General features: G+C 38.0%; 1 protein-coding gene across 11 annotated transcripts in view; it reads right to left on the bottom strand.

Annotated features, from left to right (window-relative positions):
- KLHL13 (kelch like family member 13) overlaps window positions 1-18,454 on the bottom strand; it is a 185,527-nt gene that overhangs the window by 35,270 nt on the left and 131,803 nt on the right. For all 11 annotated transcript variants that reach the window (XM_008272916.4, XM_008272917.4, XM_070067101.1 and 8 more), the window contains one exon: window positions 23-164. In XM_008272916.4, the coding sequence (XP_008271138.1) occupies window positions 23-164 (142 nt within the window). The remainder of the gene's footprint in view (window positions 1-22; window positions 165-18,454) is intronic.

Here is an 18,454-nt window from a genome sequence, read left to right as displayed (position 1 = left end):
TAGAAGGATTGGCTGAGATTACCTGTAATACCACAGAACTGTGGGTATTGCTGGTAAAGATGCGTGTGGTTCCTGCCTTGGAAGACTGCAAATGGGATGAGAGGCCCATTTCGCTGCTTCCAAGGGACAATTTCATGTGTTGGTCTTCCTCTTCCACGAGAGATCTGAAAGTTTTTTAAAATAAGAAAGGCAAATTAAAACATGTATAATTCATCCCAATAAGATTTAAATAATCATTATCACTAGTCATCTAATTATAAGATGTACTAAACTTTGTTTCACTATATTTTAGATTCATGCCACTATACCACAGAAAAAAATACATATTTGTAAAGCATTATCTATACTGTCTACCTTGGAGAGCAACTAAAAAAATCAACTTAAAAGCCTGCATGTGGTATAGCAGGTTTGGCACAGTGAGTTGTGATGCAGTAGGTTAAGCCACCATCTGTGATGCCAGCATACATGTCAGAGTGACAATTCAACTCCCAGCTGATCTATTTCTGATAGAGCTCCCCGCTAATGTGCTTGGGAAGGCAGAAATGGTGCAACTGCTTAGGCACCTACCACCCAAATGGGAAATTCAGATGGACTTCCTGACTCCTGGCTTCAACCATTCCAGCCATTTGGAGAGAGCCAGCAGATGGAAGATCCTTTTTGTTTTTTAATGAAAGGCAAAGTTACACAGAGAAACAGACAGAGGCAGACTGAGAGATCTCCACACACTCATTCCCTCCCTAGATGGCTACAATGGTTGGAGCTGGGCCAGGCCAAAACCAGGAGCCAGGAGCTTCATCCAGGTTTCCAACATGGATGGCAAGAGCCCAAGTGCTTGGGCCTTCTTCCGTTGCTTTCCCAGGCACATCAGCACGGAGCTGGATCAGAAGTGGCATAGCTAGGATGCAGACCAGCACCCATAAGTGGTGCTGGAGTAACAGGTAGAGGCTTAACCCACTGTGTCACACCGCCAGATGCAAAATATCTCTCTCCCTCCACCACCTTCACTCTCACTGTGCTTTTCAAATAATAAAAAAAATTTTAAAAGATGATTCAAAATTATAGTCATAATGGCAAGGGTAATTTTTTTGGTATTTTACTATTTAGATAGCAACGCTATTAAATTGTGCTTTTCACAGTTAAAATTAATTCAAAAAATCAAATTTTAAAAAGATAAAAATGAGGTGAGCATTTGGCTCAGTGGTTAAGACTCTCCCATTTTGGAGAGCTGGTTCAAATCCCAGCTCTGCTTGCAATTCAGCTTCTTGCTATGTGCATCCTGGGAAGTAGCTGTGATGGCTCAAGAATTTGGGTCCTTGTCACCCATGTGGTAGAATTGGATTGGGTTCCTGGCTTCAGGCTTCATACCAGCCCAGTCACAGCTATCACAGGCATTTGGGGAATTAACCAGTAGATCAAACATCTGTGCATCTGTTTCACTCATTTTGTAAAAATGAAAATAAATTTTAAAATTTAAAAGATAAACAGTGACCATTTATTGAATAGTCACTCTGTGTCAGACACTTTTCAAGAATTTTATACACATGAGTTCATTTAATCCTTTAACAGTACTATAGGTACTATTAGCATCTCCTTTTGTGTTTAACACTTAAAACTTATTTTAATTTCTAGTTAGTTTTTATCAAATTCAATACGGCGGCCGGTGCTGCAGCTCACTAGGCTAATCCTCCACCTGCGGCGCTGGCACCCCAGGTTCTAGTCCCGGTTGGGGTGCCAGATTCTGTCCTGGTTGCTCCTCTTCCAGTCCAGTTCTCTGCTGTGGCCCGGGAAGGCAGTGGAGGATGGCCCAAGCGCTTGGGCCCTGCACCTGCATGGGAGACCAGGAGGAAGCACCTGGCTCCTGGCTTTGGATCGGCACAGTGCGCCAGCCGTGGTGGCCATTTGGGGGGGTGAACCAACGGAAGGAAGACCTTTCTCTCTCTCTCCGTCTAACTCTGCCTGTCAAAAAAAATTCAATATGGCTTTTAGACACAATTCTAGGAACATAGTGTCTCCTTTTTATTGAAGATGGAGATAAGCTAAAGCAAGGCTCAAAACAGCTTACCTAGGGTCACAACATTATGAAATTGGATGGACTAGGATCTGAATCTAGTCTGATCTCATCCCAACTGGAAAGCTCCCTGGTAAAAGCCAAATATTAACTGTGATATATTAATACATCACTTATTCTTTTTAGTAATAATTCTCATCAGCTCCAGTTGAACATCATACACTTAAAATTACTTTTCTAGTCCCTCACTTAATTTGGGGTTGTTTAGCCAAATATCTGTAGTCTAGTGGCATTTTCATCTTTTCAAAGAAATGAATCAATAAAATAGATGAAAGCTATTCTTATATATTTTACAAGAACATATATCGGGGTGGGGCATAAAAATGGTTGGGGAACCTGTAGTCAACAGGTCACCTAGTTACACAGAGAATATAGCAATGTATTTGATAGTTTGAAGGCTTTGGTTAGGATACATTAAAAATTGGCCATCATGGAAAACTTTTCATTATGCCTCAGAAGCAGCATTGTGTTCCTTTAGGACTTAGGTATATAATATTAATATAATATTAATACTGTCTCTTGATCACCTGCTTAAGAGCATAGAGCCCATAGTTCTGGGTTGGGTGTGTTAAAATAGCTATCAGATAAGGAGGATAATGGATTTTCAAGTTCTAGAACTCCTCATTTTTTTAAATCTATAATTCCCTAAATGCTGAATTCTTTTCTTAACCAGGCTATTTAATATCACAAAGATTTCACCTATTTATCCTATCATACCTACAAGCTAGGTGATAAGTTTTAAAAGTAAAAGGCAGGCCGGCGCCGCAGCTCACTAGGCTAATCCTCCGCCTTGCTGCGCCGGCACACCGGGTTCTAGTCCCGGTCGGGGCGCCGGATTCTGTCTCGGTTGCCCCTCTTCCAGGCCAGCTCTCTGCTGTGGCCAGGGAGTGCAGTGGAGGATGGCCCAAGTCCTTGGGCCCTGCACCCCATGGGCGACCAGGATAAGTACCTGGCTCCTGCCATCGGATCAGCGTGGTGTACTGGCCGCAGCGCGCCGGCTGCGGTGGCCATTGGAGGGTGAACCAACGGCAAAGGAAGACCTTTCTCTCTGTCTCTCTCTCTCACTGTCCACTCTGCTTGTCAAAAAAAAAAAAAAAAAAAAAAAAAGCAAAAGGCTATACCTACTTTAATTCTGGCACCAATCATATGGCTTAAATCCTGCAATAATTAGAAAAAATGCTGGCCTTAAGGGTGACATCAATTCTTCTTAATGATATTAGAAACATGGTATAACCAAAAATGAATTAGTAATATATAGCCATGTATTATTCAACTCTCATGGATATTTAATAATGAAGAGGATAATTTAAGTAAGATTTTAACACATGTAAAAAAATGGATGTAACTTTCCATTAGAGTTTCAAAAATAGCTTGAAACAGAATTTATGATATATAGCACACACATTCACACACACTTTTAAATAGCTTTGTGGACAGCCATTTAAAATTACAGAATCAATTGGAAAAGTCAGAAACAGATTGATGTTGATTGGTATCACTAACCCGAAAATTTCTATCATCCAGAATTCTTTTAATAGGATATTCAAGCAGGCTGTTTTATTAGTTTCTGTATTCCTTGCACAGAGCCTGGTACTAGAGGCTTAATATATGTCATCTGAACGAACACAGAATCTCATTTTTGTGGATCATTCCAAAGACAGTTCTTTATCATGCAGTGCTTAAATGACCATCAATTATCATTTTTATAAAACTGCAGATGTAAAAGGGGCTGGAGTTCAAGCTGAAACCACATTGCCCTGGTGACAAATCCTGGAAATTGCTTTTTTGAATGAAGTACAGATAACAACTTGTTTACTCGTCATTTGTCTCTTGCTTTTAAAATGGAAGAGCGGAATGTGAAAACACAGCACTTTCTCTGCAACATGATATAGCTGGCTCTCTAATTAATTACTTTGAAGGCTGAAGAAGCCTTCACTAAAATCATCTTCTTCATGACTTTTTATCAGTGTCTTTTGACTTTTCAGCATTCAAAATACTCCTTATTATTTCTGCATCAGTAACAGTACATGCCATGTCAACCTTCTTAGCAAATGCAATATTCCTGTCTAGCTCCTTTTCATTAAGTTTATTGACTGGACATGAAGAGCATTGTTCTTCAACACTGCAAGGAGGCAAAATCTGTCTGCAAATATCAGGCCTCAGTCACATCACACTATGCTTAAAGGGATGATTATCTGAATATTTCCATGAACAAATAGCATTTTTAAAGTAATCTTATATTTTTCAAATCAAAAAGTTGAAGGTCATATAAATACCACTGGTTCTCAATGGGGGAGGGGCAGAAATAGAAGATACCTTGCCACCCATCTGCACCTCCACATGTGGCATTGTCAGGAGACACTTCTCATTGTTGCAACTGGAGGGAGGGTGGCAATTACTATCATCTCTTCAGATGCTGCTAAACATCCAACACACACAGGACAGTTCTCTATGTCAAAGATGTTTTCATGCAAATATGTCAAGAATGCCAAAAGTTGAAAAAACTCTGCCTCTTCTCAGAAATTTTTCTCAAGTAATTTCATGTTTTAAATAACTGCCTAGTCCTAGGGTTGACTCTATGAGGTAATGCTAGAGGTACGAGATACAGTAGGATTATTAATTACCACTAATTCTTCCATGGCTATGCAATAGACTATCTCTGCTCTTCTCAGGTCCATCAATTTAAAAATCAAGTATTAATGGTAGATAAGTAGATAATGGCCTTGAAGTTTCCACGACAATTAAGCAGCAGAGTTTTACGTAAGATTATGTAAGAATAATTTAATTCTGCTTAAAACAACAGTTTTTTGGGTTCATTTTCCCATGCTAAGTTAGAATATGGCAAATCTTGTCCAAAAAATCCCATCTCAGCGGCACTATAAAATTATTGTTCAAGGGAGAGACACTGTTCACCAATGTTCTATTCTAAAAATCAAGGTTTTTTTTTATTACATTATGCTTTGCATATTGCTATCACACCACATTCACCCACCCCACCACTACTAGACACATCTTATTTTCAAAACAATGATCAACCACAAGGCACAAAAGCAATCTTTCACAGTGTGTATGAGCCAGTCAACTGTTCTTGCCCCAAAGAATTACTTTTTTGAAGAGCATTAGGTTAGAGATAGAAGCAGTATCTCATCATTTTACTGAATGCACTGCCAACGTGGTCAAACTGAACATATCAGCTAAGGCATTTCTTTGCACTGCTGCTTCAAGACCAAAAGAAAAAAAAGTATCAACAACCACCTTCTGTTAAGTGATTTCAACATTGCAATGGTACTTTGAAACTTCCATACAAAAGGAAACATGTATAAATGATATGAGCACACAATTCACAAAGTCCAAATGTTTTTACAGAAAAATATTTAACCTCATCAGGATTCCAGAATATACAAATTAAAACAAAGATTCTATCTTAAAATATATTTTAAAAAACTATCAAAAAAGAGAGAAAACACAGGCTCACATTGCTAGGAAGTTATAGGGCAAATATGCACGAAATCCCTACTGTCTGCATGCAACTGTTCAAACAAAAGAATTTTTAAAGGGAATTTAAAAACCACTAAACTGACAAATCCTCCTAAGTTTAATTTGGTAGCATTTCCATAGAAAAACATATATACTACTGAAAAGTTGTTTGTTGGTATGCTACAATGGGGAAGGCAATTATATTGTTTGAATCCAAAGCCACAAATAATTTTTCAGTACCCCTCCATTTCCACACCAAAAAGAAAAAAAAAACTCCTCAAATCCACTAAAACCAACATTTCCATGTTTAAGACTGAGGTATTATATTGACAAATCATAAAATGCACATCAAAATTTTGTGGGTTCTATCACTGCAAACATCAGTTCATGTTACACAGAAAACCAGGTGAGGTCAAATGTCTTTGTCTAGGAAAAGGTAATATTCTAGTGTTTCTGCTAATTATTAGAATGAATGTACAATGAAACGCTGAATATTCCTGGTAGAGAGGTTTTGTGTGCCAACTCATGCTTTGGCACATTAACTTGGTTCATACCAAACGAGGAGCAGCACATTGATACTGTTAGAAATAAAATATATTGCTCTATACCTTCCTATGTTGCTGTAATTTTTGAAGAAAAAAAAGAAATTAATCTAAGAACAGCTAGAAAGGTAAATGTATATGAACAACACCTTTATTCTTTTCTCAATTTAGTTCCTGATCAGTTTCATAATACCTGTTTTTGCTTACCACTACTTTATAATCAAGATGTTAAATCTAACAATATATTCTAAAAGCATAATTTCATGGTAACAGAAGAACAGAGTTTTTTGAGTTAGTATCAAAGTCCCCAGATTAATAATATTATCTTAACTGAAAGTTAGTGCCAGCAAGTTGGTATACAGCAACAAATAACAAAGCAAAAACAAGGAAGCCAACAATGGTTTAACAATACAACAAAACTCCTTGGCTAGTCAAGGCACCAAGTCAAGCTTCCCACCACCCATCACCCAGGAAAACAAAATGCATATTTCTCACACTCACAATTTAAAGAGAAAATCAAGAAAAATGTTTTCTTCTAAGAAGTACTCCCCCTCCATTTGTTTTTCTGCTCTGAAACAAAGAAGTGTCTGCTAGCAGCAGCATTTGCTAAATGAAACATTTCTTGTGATAAAGTTGCATGGCAGGTGGAGGAGAAATTTCGCCACCTGTTCTCATACTCATTTGAATTTGAGTGCTAAATCTGTCAAGGTATTTCCCTCCACCCTTGAGAAATGAATGAAAAAACTTAAGATGGTAGAAGTCATTTGCAATTGGTCTTCAGATAGATTCAAAATATGCACACTGCATTGAATTCTAAATATTGACAGCTTTTCTACTTCTTTCCTTTTCCATCTCTCTCAAAGTTATTTCACACACATTTGTGCATGCATACGCACACACATATTCAATTTCCACTATGAATAAAGATGAAAAATGTTTTGTAAAAATCAGAATCAGTTTCCAATTCATGAAGTTAATGTCTATTTAATAATCCTGACATTAATTAAAAGAATGAAATTATGTCTTTGCAAAAACTGATGAAGGGGGGGTTGGAGGGGATCAAGGAAGTGAGGGAAGTATGGTTGTTTTCTTGAAACTGTACCTATGGAATGCAAAATATTTGTTTTATTTTTATCAATAAAAATATTTTTTAAAATGAAAAATTTAAAAATTCAATTATTGAAAGATTTTTCTTCCAAATAAAATGTCATTTACATTTACAGAAAATTTCAAATATCATAGCAACTTTTATTAAGGCAGAGACTAGCTGCTTTTTAAAAAGCTAGAGAGAATGTATCATCTTGAAGTGTTTGCCTAAAAGGAATAAAGATAATGTTTTTGTTAGTTATCTGTGTGTTTTTAATGGCATTAATATGAACTAACTATTGTCTACCTTAAATTATTTCACTACTGGAAATATTTAGTACTGATTTTTTAAAAGAAAAATAGATGTTCGCTTTCCAAGGTTTTCTTTTCTACTACAACAATACTGCAGTAAACAAACAAAAATATCAAGGTGATAGAGGCACACTATAAAATGAGTTTTCAGGGCAAAGAAACTATTGAGCAGGCTTCTTATATGCATATGTCTATCATATTTAAAATAGAATCACATTACTAAATAGCTTATGTCCATTTTAACACCAGAATATGATCATTGACCCAGCACCTGCTGTGTACTAGGCATTATGCCAGGCATGTCCCAGTATGCGACTTAATCCTCATAGCAATCCCATTTTAAAGACAGGAACTGATGCTCACTATGAGTCTAGTAACTATGATTTGAACCCATCTCTGAATCCAGAACACACACTGTTCCCCTTGTAAAAAGCCTAAAAAATGAAAATTAGACAGCAGAAACTATAAATGAATTTCAATGCTTAATTTCTAAATACAAGGACAATATCATAAAGATACATTCTGATAGAGGCAAGCAATTTTTTGAGTTAATTTTAATTAACTCAATTTAAATTACCTAGTTTTATCACTCTAGTTCCATAGAAACAATATCAGTAATAAAAATCTCTCATGCTATTTTCCCAACACATACAGGTCAGGGAGGCAGCACATCCTAGAACATAACTCAGATCGAATGTAGGGAGAATTCTGCATAACTGATATCTGCATTTAAAGAACAGATTCTGAATTCCAGTACCAAACATCACAATCACAGAAATAGCACTGTGACACAGATGAGGGAATTGGGTGAGACAAATGGAGTGACAAATGATACTCCATTAGATAACTATAAGAGGAGGAAAGCTAATTATCCAAACCGAAAAGCATTTGCACTGAATATCTCAATCCTGTCCTTGAAAAACTTAAAAATTAATGTTTGCTCCCTGTACCTACCATATTTCAAGACAAGTATCCCTTTATATTTTAAAATCTATGTACCAATTAAACTACATCAAGTCTAGTACATCTTGACCAACAGATTCCTCTATTTAGAAAGCCTGTTTTATATTTTTTCCATTCTTCACATTTCTTACAATATTCTAGTGGAAGCAGATAGAAAGATGGGTAGATAGGTAGGAAGATGGATGGAAGGTAGATAAATAGGCTATGTAAGAATCTGTTCTATTTCTTGAATTAGAATAGTGAAAAATGAATTTCTAAATGTTAATTCCATACCTACTATACAGAAATGCTAAGTCAAAGTTCCCTTGCCTTTAAGAAGACATATAAGGTGAAAAATACACAAGAGGTAAAGGTGGTAGGAAGATGGGGCTGCATAGAAATGTGTTGGAAGAAACAGCATACGCTCCTATCACTGTCAGTAGTGCCCTTCCCAATGCACAGAGGAAATAGCATCTTCTGGCCACACATCCACCCTCTGAAAGCATGCTATATTCTACAGCTAGCACCAGGTCTGCCCACAGAGAGGTCTTGTTATACCTGTAATTCTGAGCTTGCCTTCTTCAATCCCCAAGTGAAGAAACTTGAAGGGGCACTCCAACCTTTTGTATGCTCAAGCCAACTTTCTTTAAAGGAGCTTTGCTTACAGACAATTTGTTAACCAAGGTGTCATTTTACTCCCATTATCTGTAGCTCACCAACTCTGAAATTTGACTATTGTGCTGTGGTACATTTAAATTGAAAAGCATGTTATGTATGAATTGAGTTTTGCCTGCCTAGAATTTCAGTTTATTAAATATTCAAACATCCAAGTTATCCAATTTTAGAGTTTATTATAAAGTCTGATTCCACAAATTTCAAACCAATTAGAAATCACTGGGACAAAGCCATTTGGGAACAGGAGAATCATTAATCAAGTGATTAAAAAATGGTAAAAATCCTATCCTTTTCTGAATTTCCCCATGCCACTTCACAAAGTCGATTCATGACAAAGAATTAAAGGAATGTTTATTTCTCTTTGAAAATGAGACATGAAAAAGGAGAATGACTTATAAAGTAGTAACCATTGCATTCCATGTTTGAAGAAGTAGAATTGGCAGCTGTAAAAGTCTCACTGACTTCATGTAGCCAAAGTCTGTAATAAATATAGCAAATCTCAGCCTTGATTTTGCAATGACCTAGAGGCATCTCTGATTACTTCAGTGAATGTAGAAAATTCCAGGATCAAATCAATCATCTGTTTTTAATATGACAGCCAGTATTTTTAGAACAGGGGAGATGATAGTAAAAATGAAAAAATATCAGAGATCTGACTCTCAACCTAAAGAGTTTGGGAATCACTCTTCAGAAAGTTCTCCCAGGCATATCTCAGTATGGAGCTAATGGAAGCAAAGAGTCTATCATTTCTTTTAATAAAATTATTTTCCTTTTTTGCACTTGTAACTTATAATTAAAGATACTTTCTCATAAAACTTGGTTACAAGACTTTATCTTGTACTATGCTTCCCGTAGAGAAACAGCCGTTGCTGGTCTTAAGTTCTCAGCTTGTTAGGAGATGTGAAACAGAACAAAAAATTTTCACTATCACATCCGGCCCACTAATCTACCTATATATTCAATCATCATACTTCAAGAGTATAAATGCCATTTTTATCTAGGAAATGGCTTCTGATTTTTCTGTTAAAGTGTCATCAGGACCCACCATTTTACTACATTCTTCAAAAATTATTTTAACCAAGATCACTGTAATGGTTAGTTCCATATCAGAAAGCAATTTCATGATCTAGCTACAGACAGATCTACCAATGTGAATAGCAAACATTGCTCTATAAAAATACCTTCTTACGTCTTTGCTCATGGTGCAGCATCTCTAAGGAAAACATCACTTGCAAGCTATTTTTGTACAATTACTATGTATTATTACCAAAACTATTAAAACTTATTAAAATTTGTAATATTTTCCTGGATGACTGACTAGTGATTTGAAGATCAGGGCACAAATTGTAAATCACTGGGAGAGTTTTCCTCTTTGGGGGAAAACTGTTTCTTTTTTTTTTTTTTTTTTTTTTTTTAGGGAAAGGGTTTATTGGGGAACCCCCTACAGACCAGAGTGAAGGGGCGGCGAAGGAAAAAGAGAGAAGGAGACTGTAAGAGAGACAGACAGAGGAGGGAGAAGAGAGAGGAGAGAAGCCAAGAGAGGCCAAGACAGCGCAGGAGAGAAGGACCAAGAGAGCACGTGTGCAGGAACAGGCCCTTTCAAAACGTTGCCTGAGGGCGGGCAGGGAAGCAGGAGCATCAAATCCCACTAGGATGGGGGCGGAGCCTGGCTCAGGTAGCTGGGCCATGTGGCCACCTGGCTACAACTGCGCCAGTTTCCTAACATTCCCCCCGCCTTGTTTTTCATAAAGCAAGGTTTGTATGGGATTACATTAGTCCCAAAAGTCCAAGAGGGGTAGAGGGACGATGATCTGTCTTCAGAGCTACCTCCTGCCGACATGGGGCGATGATGCACTCTTCGCTGGCATGGGGCGATGTCCCAAGTTGCTGTCTCCTGGGTGGGGAGCCGAGCAAATCCCTGCAGCAGCATTTGGTTGACCGCCTGGTTTTTGAAGGCCTTTGTTTGTTCCATTATAGCCTGCTATAAACACTTAGACACTGTAGTATAGAAGACAGGGTGAGAATAGCAACCAATGATCCCAAGAGCATTAACCAGGTAATAAGAGGATGCCATAGAGAGGAAATGGAGGGGGTCTCTGGACCCTTGTGGGGAAAGTTTGATGGACGTAGCCTAAAGCTGATTCCAGCCAAGACCGGGAGAAAGGCCACCAACTTCTGCAGGTAGTGGGGCCTGTCTGTAGAGAAACTCTGTAGAAAAACTGCTTCTTTTAAAGACACCATGGTCTCTGTCTTAAAAAAGGTTGTATATTCTTGGGCAGAATATACATGATAAAGCCAGATCATATTTTGATGAAAAGACATAGTAGGTAACAAACATTCAAATTTCCAAGTCAGTTAAATGACAACTTTAAACAGAATATAATTGGAGCATTTTCAGATTGTGTATGCATGTGTTTTCAAGAAGCAACCTATGAATTGTAAAATAGTAATAAAATCCCAACTTAATTTGAGATAAATAGAAAGAGAAATATTTCCTTCCTTCCTTTTTTTAAAGATGTATTTCTTCATTTGAATGTCGAAGTTAGAAAAATATAGAGACAGAGAGGTAGAGACCAGGAGACAGAGAAAGAGAATCTTCCACCCTCCAGTTCACTCCCCAAATGGCTACAATGGTTGCAGCTGGGACAGTCTGAAGCTAGGAGCCTGGAACATCATCCGGGCCTCCCAAGTGTGTGGTAGGGGTCCAAGCACTTGGGCCATCTTCTGCTGCTTTTCCCAGGCACATTAGCAGGGAGCTGGATGGGAAATGGCGCAATCATGACATGAACCAATGCCCATATTGGATGCCAGCATCGCAAGTGGCAGTTTTTACCCGCTACACCACACCAGCCTCTTTCCTGCCTTTTATATAGTCCTTTAAACCAGTGTTTCACACTCAAAATTGTAATTTATTTTTGAAAGATTTTTCTTTATATAAGGAGAATAGATTTCATGTAATTCATATATTCAATTTTAAGCCAATAGTGATACATCACACCCTCACTCCTTACACCTTTTTCTTTTAATTTTTGCAATAACATGCTTTTAATTTACTTTATAGTCATGGGCTGAATCCTCCATTAAATAAATGAATTCAACATGTAAAGAGTAGAAAGACCACTGTTCTTCAGGAGTATAGATAAGGGCTATAAACAATAATCACATCTCAAGATGTCAATATTCTGACTCTCAGGATGAAGGGGAGAAGTAGACAGGGGGAGAGAATAGTTATCATGTGGGTGAGAGTAGCAGGGAGGTGTCCAGCTACTTGAAAAATGCTAATATAAATGCTAGTAACTTTACTCACTCCATCTCCATGAACTAACTCTTTAAGGGATATTTTTTAAATCTTCAAAATCCAATCTTCTCAATCAATTGGTTACTCTCAATGAAAATTAATTTGACTTCATATTTCTGAATAACCATTTATGGAAGCTTTGCCAGTCAAAAGAAATTTCAGGAATCACAAATGTATGCTTTTATACATTCACGAGAGCCACAGAGAGCATATTTAGGATTCTAAAGACAATTGCTATCATGGAACTATCTCAGTCATCTTTCACCCCTGCATCTTCCCCATCTCCCATGTCAAATCAACTGTCAAGTACTATTGAAACTCAAGAATGTTCCTCTCCTTTACTTCCTCTCTACTCTCATTGTTACCACCATAGTTGTGGTCTCTACTGCCTCAGACCTAAAAATGGTTATTATTATTGTTATTATTATTCATTTCATAGGCTTTATGTTATAGATTGGCATAGATTTTTTACATATTCTAATTGTACTTATAGTTTAGAAAATCACTACCTTGTCCAGAAGTATTCAATAATTTACTGCTTGCTGAAAAAAACTAAGTTTTATGGCCTAGCCCCCTTTAACTAATCAGACATTTCAGTAAATTACGCTTAATAATGTACTTAATGATTAGAGAATAGAAAAAACTTCAGGCCAGCACTGCGGCTCAATAGGCTAATCCTCCGCCTGCAGTGCTGGCACACCGGGTTCTAGTCCCGGTCGGGGTGCCAGATTCTGTCCCGGTTGCCCCTCTTCCAGGCCAGCTCTCTGCTGTGGCCAGGGAGTGCAGTGGAGGATGGCCCAAGTGCTTGGGCCCTGCACCCCATGGGAGACCAGGAAAAGCACCTGGCTCCTGGCTTCAGATCAGCACGGTGCGCCGGCTGCGGCGGCCATTGGAGGGTGAACCAACGGTAAAGGAAGACCTTTCTCTCTCTTACTATCCACTCTGCCTGTCAAAAAAATAAAAATTAAAAAAAAGAAAAAACTTCATATTCACAAACTGTCAATTATTTTGTTCTAACAGTTATGCCTTTTTATTTATTGCTACAAGTAAGGTGTAAAAGTTGTTTTAGTTCAACATTTATAACCAAAGACAATATTCACTTAAAATCCAATATCTGCTAAACTTTTGAGATTAGGCTGGAATCCTTTTAAATACTAATCATGTGCTGATTTTAAATTCCTTTTCTATCAGCCATTCCTTTCAAGCTATATATAAGAAAAACACATTATCATTTAACTGGGAATATACTAACTTCAAGCCATAAATGTCTCAAATAGCTTTCCTAATAAAGATAAAAGGTAAGTGAAAATATGTAACTTCTTAAAGTGGACCTGCAATCTTAGAACAGGTTAGAATTTTATCAAATCATAATGACTAAAGAATTTTGGTCACTGGTAAGTTGCTTTTGCAAATCTCCTCAAAGTAGCCTGAATCTTAAGAAGGCAAACATACAATACAGGTTTCAAATGACCACCATCTCAATTTTCACTCATAGCTGTATTTTATGTGATCAGGTACACTTGAGAAAGTGATGCAGCCAATATATTTATACCTCTTTCATAGTACTTGAAGCACAATAAAAGTTCTAATAGTAGAACCTGTTTTCATGACGCTTTCAATACAATCCTAGAGTATAACGCTGTCACTAGATAATTCTTCTTTTCTTTTTTTAAAGATTTATTTAATTATTTGAAAAGCACAGTTAGAGATAGATAGAAGGAGGGAGGGAGGGAGGGAGGGAGGGAGGGAGGGAGGGAGGGAGGAAGGGAGAAAGGGAGGGAGGGAGGGAGATCTTCCATCCACTGGTTCACTCCACAAATAGCCACAATGACTTGGGTTGTGCCAAACCAATGCCAGGAGCTTCTTCTGGGTCACCCACATGATTGCAGGGGTCCAAACACTTGGGCCATTTTCCACTGCTTTCCCAGGTGCATTAGCAGGGAGCTGGATCAGAAGCAGAGCTGCCAAGATTCGAACCAGTGTCCATATGAGATGCAGATGCTGCAGGTCACAGCTTAGCCTGCTATGCCACAGTGCCAGACCCAATAATTCTCCTTTTCAGTAAGATTTCCAGAAAACTTGCTACAAGGGTTGAGGATTGCCTATGTAGTGCAAGCCAGTCTAATCAGGAGTTCTTATAAGTATAAGGACTAGATCAGAGTAGATCAGAGAGCAATATGAAAAGGATTCAACCTGCCATTGTTGGCTTTGAAAATGGAGGAAGGAAGCTAAATGTCAAAGAAGACAGGCAGCCTCCTTAAGATGATTATCCTGGGGCCAGCACTGTGGCTTAGTAGGTTAAGCCTTCCATTATGGTGTCGGCATCCCATGTGGGTGCTGAGTTAAGTCCTAGTTCCTCTTCTTCTGATCCAGCTCCCTGCTTATGGCCTGGGAAAGCAGTGGAAGATGGCCCAAATCCTTGGGCCCCTGCACCCACATGGGAAACCTGGAAGAAGCTCCTGGCTCCTGGCTTCACATCAGTCCAGCTGCAGTCACTGTGGCCATTTGGTGAGTGAAACAGCAGATGGAAGACCTCTCTCTCTGTCTCTCCCTCTCTCTTCTGTGACATTGCCTCTCAAATAAATATTTTTTTTAAAAAGGTGCCTATCCTTCACCTTATAGCCAGCAAGATGATGGCAACCTTGGTCCTACAGCCACAAGGAACTGAATTTTGTCAATGATGGGAATGAGTAGGAAATGGATTCTCCCCTAGAGCCTCAACACCTGTTGACACTTTTAGTTTAGTCCAACAAGGCTGATACCAAATTTTAGCCTAAAAAAATATTGTAAAAAAAAAACAGTTATATGTCCTAGGCCATTAGTTCACAGTAATTTGCCTTGACAGCAACAGAAAACTAATACACGGAGGGCTTTTCTTTCATTGAGTGCTTACACACAATTGAGCAATGGGATGATAACGTCCAAGAGAAAATACTAAGCATACAGAATGGAGTAGTACCTTTAGAAAGTGCTAAAAGATAAATCACACCAATCACCAATCACAGAACTCTCCATGGTGAAAATGCTGGGTAATCAGTGAAGGTGGGAAAAGTGCTTCAAAAAACTATGAAAACATAAGGAGGCAATGACTTTAATCCCAAAATCATATCAGCAAGCATAGATCAATGGCCCAGAATTTTCCTGCAACTTCACCACTTGACAGTATGCAAATAAATCTCTAACATCTTATACCAGCATCCAATAAAAAAAAATAACCTTTACCATCTATCCTACTTCATTTTTCTTCTAATCCTAGTGAAATATTATCTAATAGATGGCATGAAAGGAACAAAAGTATACAAAAATGAAAAGACCACAGAGAGGCAAGAGGCCAGTTCCCTGGTAATGTACACGAGAAAGCAGCAGAAAATGGACTAAATGCTTTGGCTCCTGCATCCACACAGGAGACCTGGATGTAGTTCTGGGCTCCTGGATTCAGCCTGGACTAGCCCTGGCCATTGTGGCCATCTGGGGAGTAAACCAGCAGATGGAAGTTTTCTTCCTCTGTCTCTATCACTCTGCCTTTCAAATAAGTAAAATAAAACTTTAAAAAAGGATACTATCAGTCTGAAACAAAAATCACTTTTCTATTCTATGCAATCTGTACTGTAAAATCCAGCATCTTATTCCAATTCATTTCTCTTCATTTAGCCCAGGAAGTTTTCTTCTGTAGTATTTCATAGTCCTTAAATCCATTATTAACACTGAAGAGTATAGAAAACAAAAACATTAAGCTATTTGTCTTCGTTCAGAATTTTCATAGCAATAAAATAAATTGTTTATTAAAAAAAGATAAAAATAAAACAATAAAATTCTGAATGACTTCAAGGACCACATCCCCAGTGATCAGCAGAGTGATGCCTGGCACATAATAGTAACTGCCAAATGTTATAAACTTAATGTACACTGGCTCCAACTTATGATGGTTTGATTTCATGAAGACACAAAAGCAATATGAATTCAGGAGAAATCAGACTTCAGATTTGAATTTGGCTCTCTTCCCAGGCTAGTAACCTGCAGTATAATCCTCTCTCATGATGCTGCTCAGGGCAGCAGTCACATCTCCTAGTCAGCCCCACGACCATGAGGGAAAACACCTGGAACTGTATAATGCGCTGTGCTATTAAGCTAGTGTGTGGGGTGGATTACATGTAGCAAGTGTGTGTTTTTTTTTTCCAAAAAATATTTATGTATTTATTTGAAAGGCAGAGAGAGAGAAAGAGAGAAAGAGAGAAAGAGAGAAAGAGAGAAAGAGAGAGAGAGAGAGAGAGAGAGAGAGAGAGAGAGAGAGAGAAATCTTCTACCCATTGTTTCACTGCCCAAATGGCTGCTATGGCCTGAGCTAGACCAGGCCAAAGGCAAGAGCCTAGAACTCCATCTGGGTCTCCCATGTGAGTGAAGGGGTCCAAGCACTTGGGCCATCTTCCATTGCTTTCCCAGACATGTTAATGGGGAGCTGGATTGGAAGCGGAGGGACTGGGACTCAAACCAGCAGCCATATGGGATGCTGGAGTCATAGGCAGCAGCTTAACCCACTGCGCCACAATGCCTGACCTAGTAATTGCATTTTTTATTTAAGTAAATATTTTCAATTTACATTGGGTCTAATGGGGTGTGATCTAAACTTAAGTAAAAGAGCACCTGTACCAGAGTACTGAAAAGAACTGAGCACTTTCAAAAATGGATTACTCAGTAACTTCTTCAGGTACAGATTTTGAAGAATCTTGTGTTTATACCAAGTCTTTCTCACAATGTTGAAGAAGTAAAGCAAAATGCCATGGCTACCATTTTAATTAAAATATCATAATGTACAGCATTTGCAATTCTTAACCCTTTAATTTCAATGAATTTATCAACACCAACATTTGCCATCTCTTACTTATTCTCATGTCTCCCTCTCATCCAAATTTGGCCCCACTTAGGTCTCATGAAAATACTCTAAATTTCAAGTAGCAATCTTTCCAGACTTTCCAAAGTGGTATATGGAGAATTCCAATTCTGCCTCTCTTCCCTATGAGGAAAGAGTTTCTTATTTGGGGACTGAGGGGAACTTGGAAACAATATTCATTTAAATGTAAAAGCAATGAATCTAGATAAATTATTGACAAGCAAAATTCTTTGAAATATCTCAGAGTGGCATACACTAGCTCTATGTATTGGAGTATCTTGTGTGCAATGTTTTTCAGTCACATTAAATAATTTCAATTTAAAATAAAATAACAAAATATTAAAAATATATAAAATATATAAAATAAAATAATTTCATTTTAAAAAGACATACAAAATGGGCAAACATTTAACTTCTCTCGCATATGGCAAGCTTCCTCAGACTAAAATATCTAAAGGGGGCTAAACAATAAACCCTGAAAATGAGGAGCAAGCAACCCAATCAAAAACCTTTGAAAAGCAAGTTTCCAACCTCTAAATACACTAGGGTTAGTTGCATCCTATCATTAAAAAATAATGCATTCCCAAGCTCTTTAAGACAAACAGTACATCCATTTAAAAGAAGCAAGTTGTCTTCTTCTGGTTGGACTACATATGGAGAACCTCCTTCAGATGCAGCATCTCATAGGAAGATGAACAAGGAAAAACTATCCAGGTGAGGGCAACCAGGAGATCAAGGAGCCTAGAAACCAAATCATGCAAGACTTCCAAACTTGTATGCAACAGCAGGTATACAATTTTTTTCTACAAAGCTCTATAAGATCACAATGGAATCAGGGGTTCAAAAATATGATGAATGTAAGAAAGAGCTGTCCATAAATGAAAGGTGCTATCTTATGAGGTACTGAGCTCTTTGTCACTGACAATGTTCAAGGAGGACATGGGTCATCATCTTCTAGAAGTGTCACAGAAGGGATTCTAACATTAATTTACAGGGATTGGAACTCACTAAATTATATCTAAGTTCACTTCCATCTCTGATTTTCCATGAATAAGTGATAATCTAGCCCTGCTGCAAGTTCCCAAAGAACATGCCACAAAAGATACAAAAAAATACAAAACAATTGTCCTTAAGGGTTGGGTGTGTTTTTTCTCCACCTAATTGTG

This window comes from Oryctolagus cuniculus, chromosome X (genome assembly GCF_964237555.1).
Source record: "Oryctolagus cuniculus chromosome X, mOryCun1.1, whole genome shotgun sequence".
Lineage (NCBI taxonomy): Eukaryota > Metazoa > Chordata > Mammalia > Lagomorpha > Leporidae > Oryctolagus > Oryctolagus cuniculus.
The sequence above is the reverse complement of the archived record's forward strand: the minus strand, read 5'-3'. Positions and strand labels throughout refer to the sequence as shown.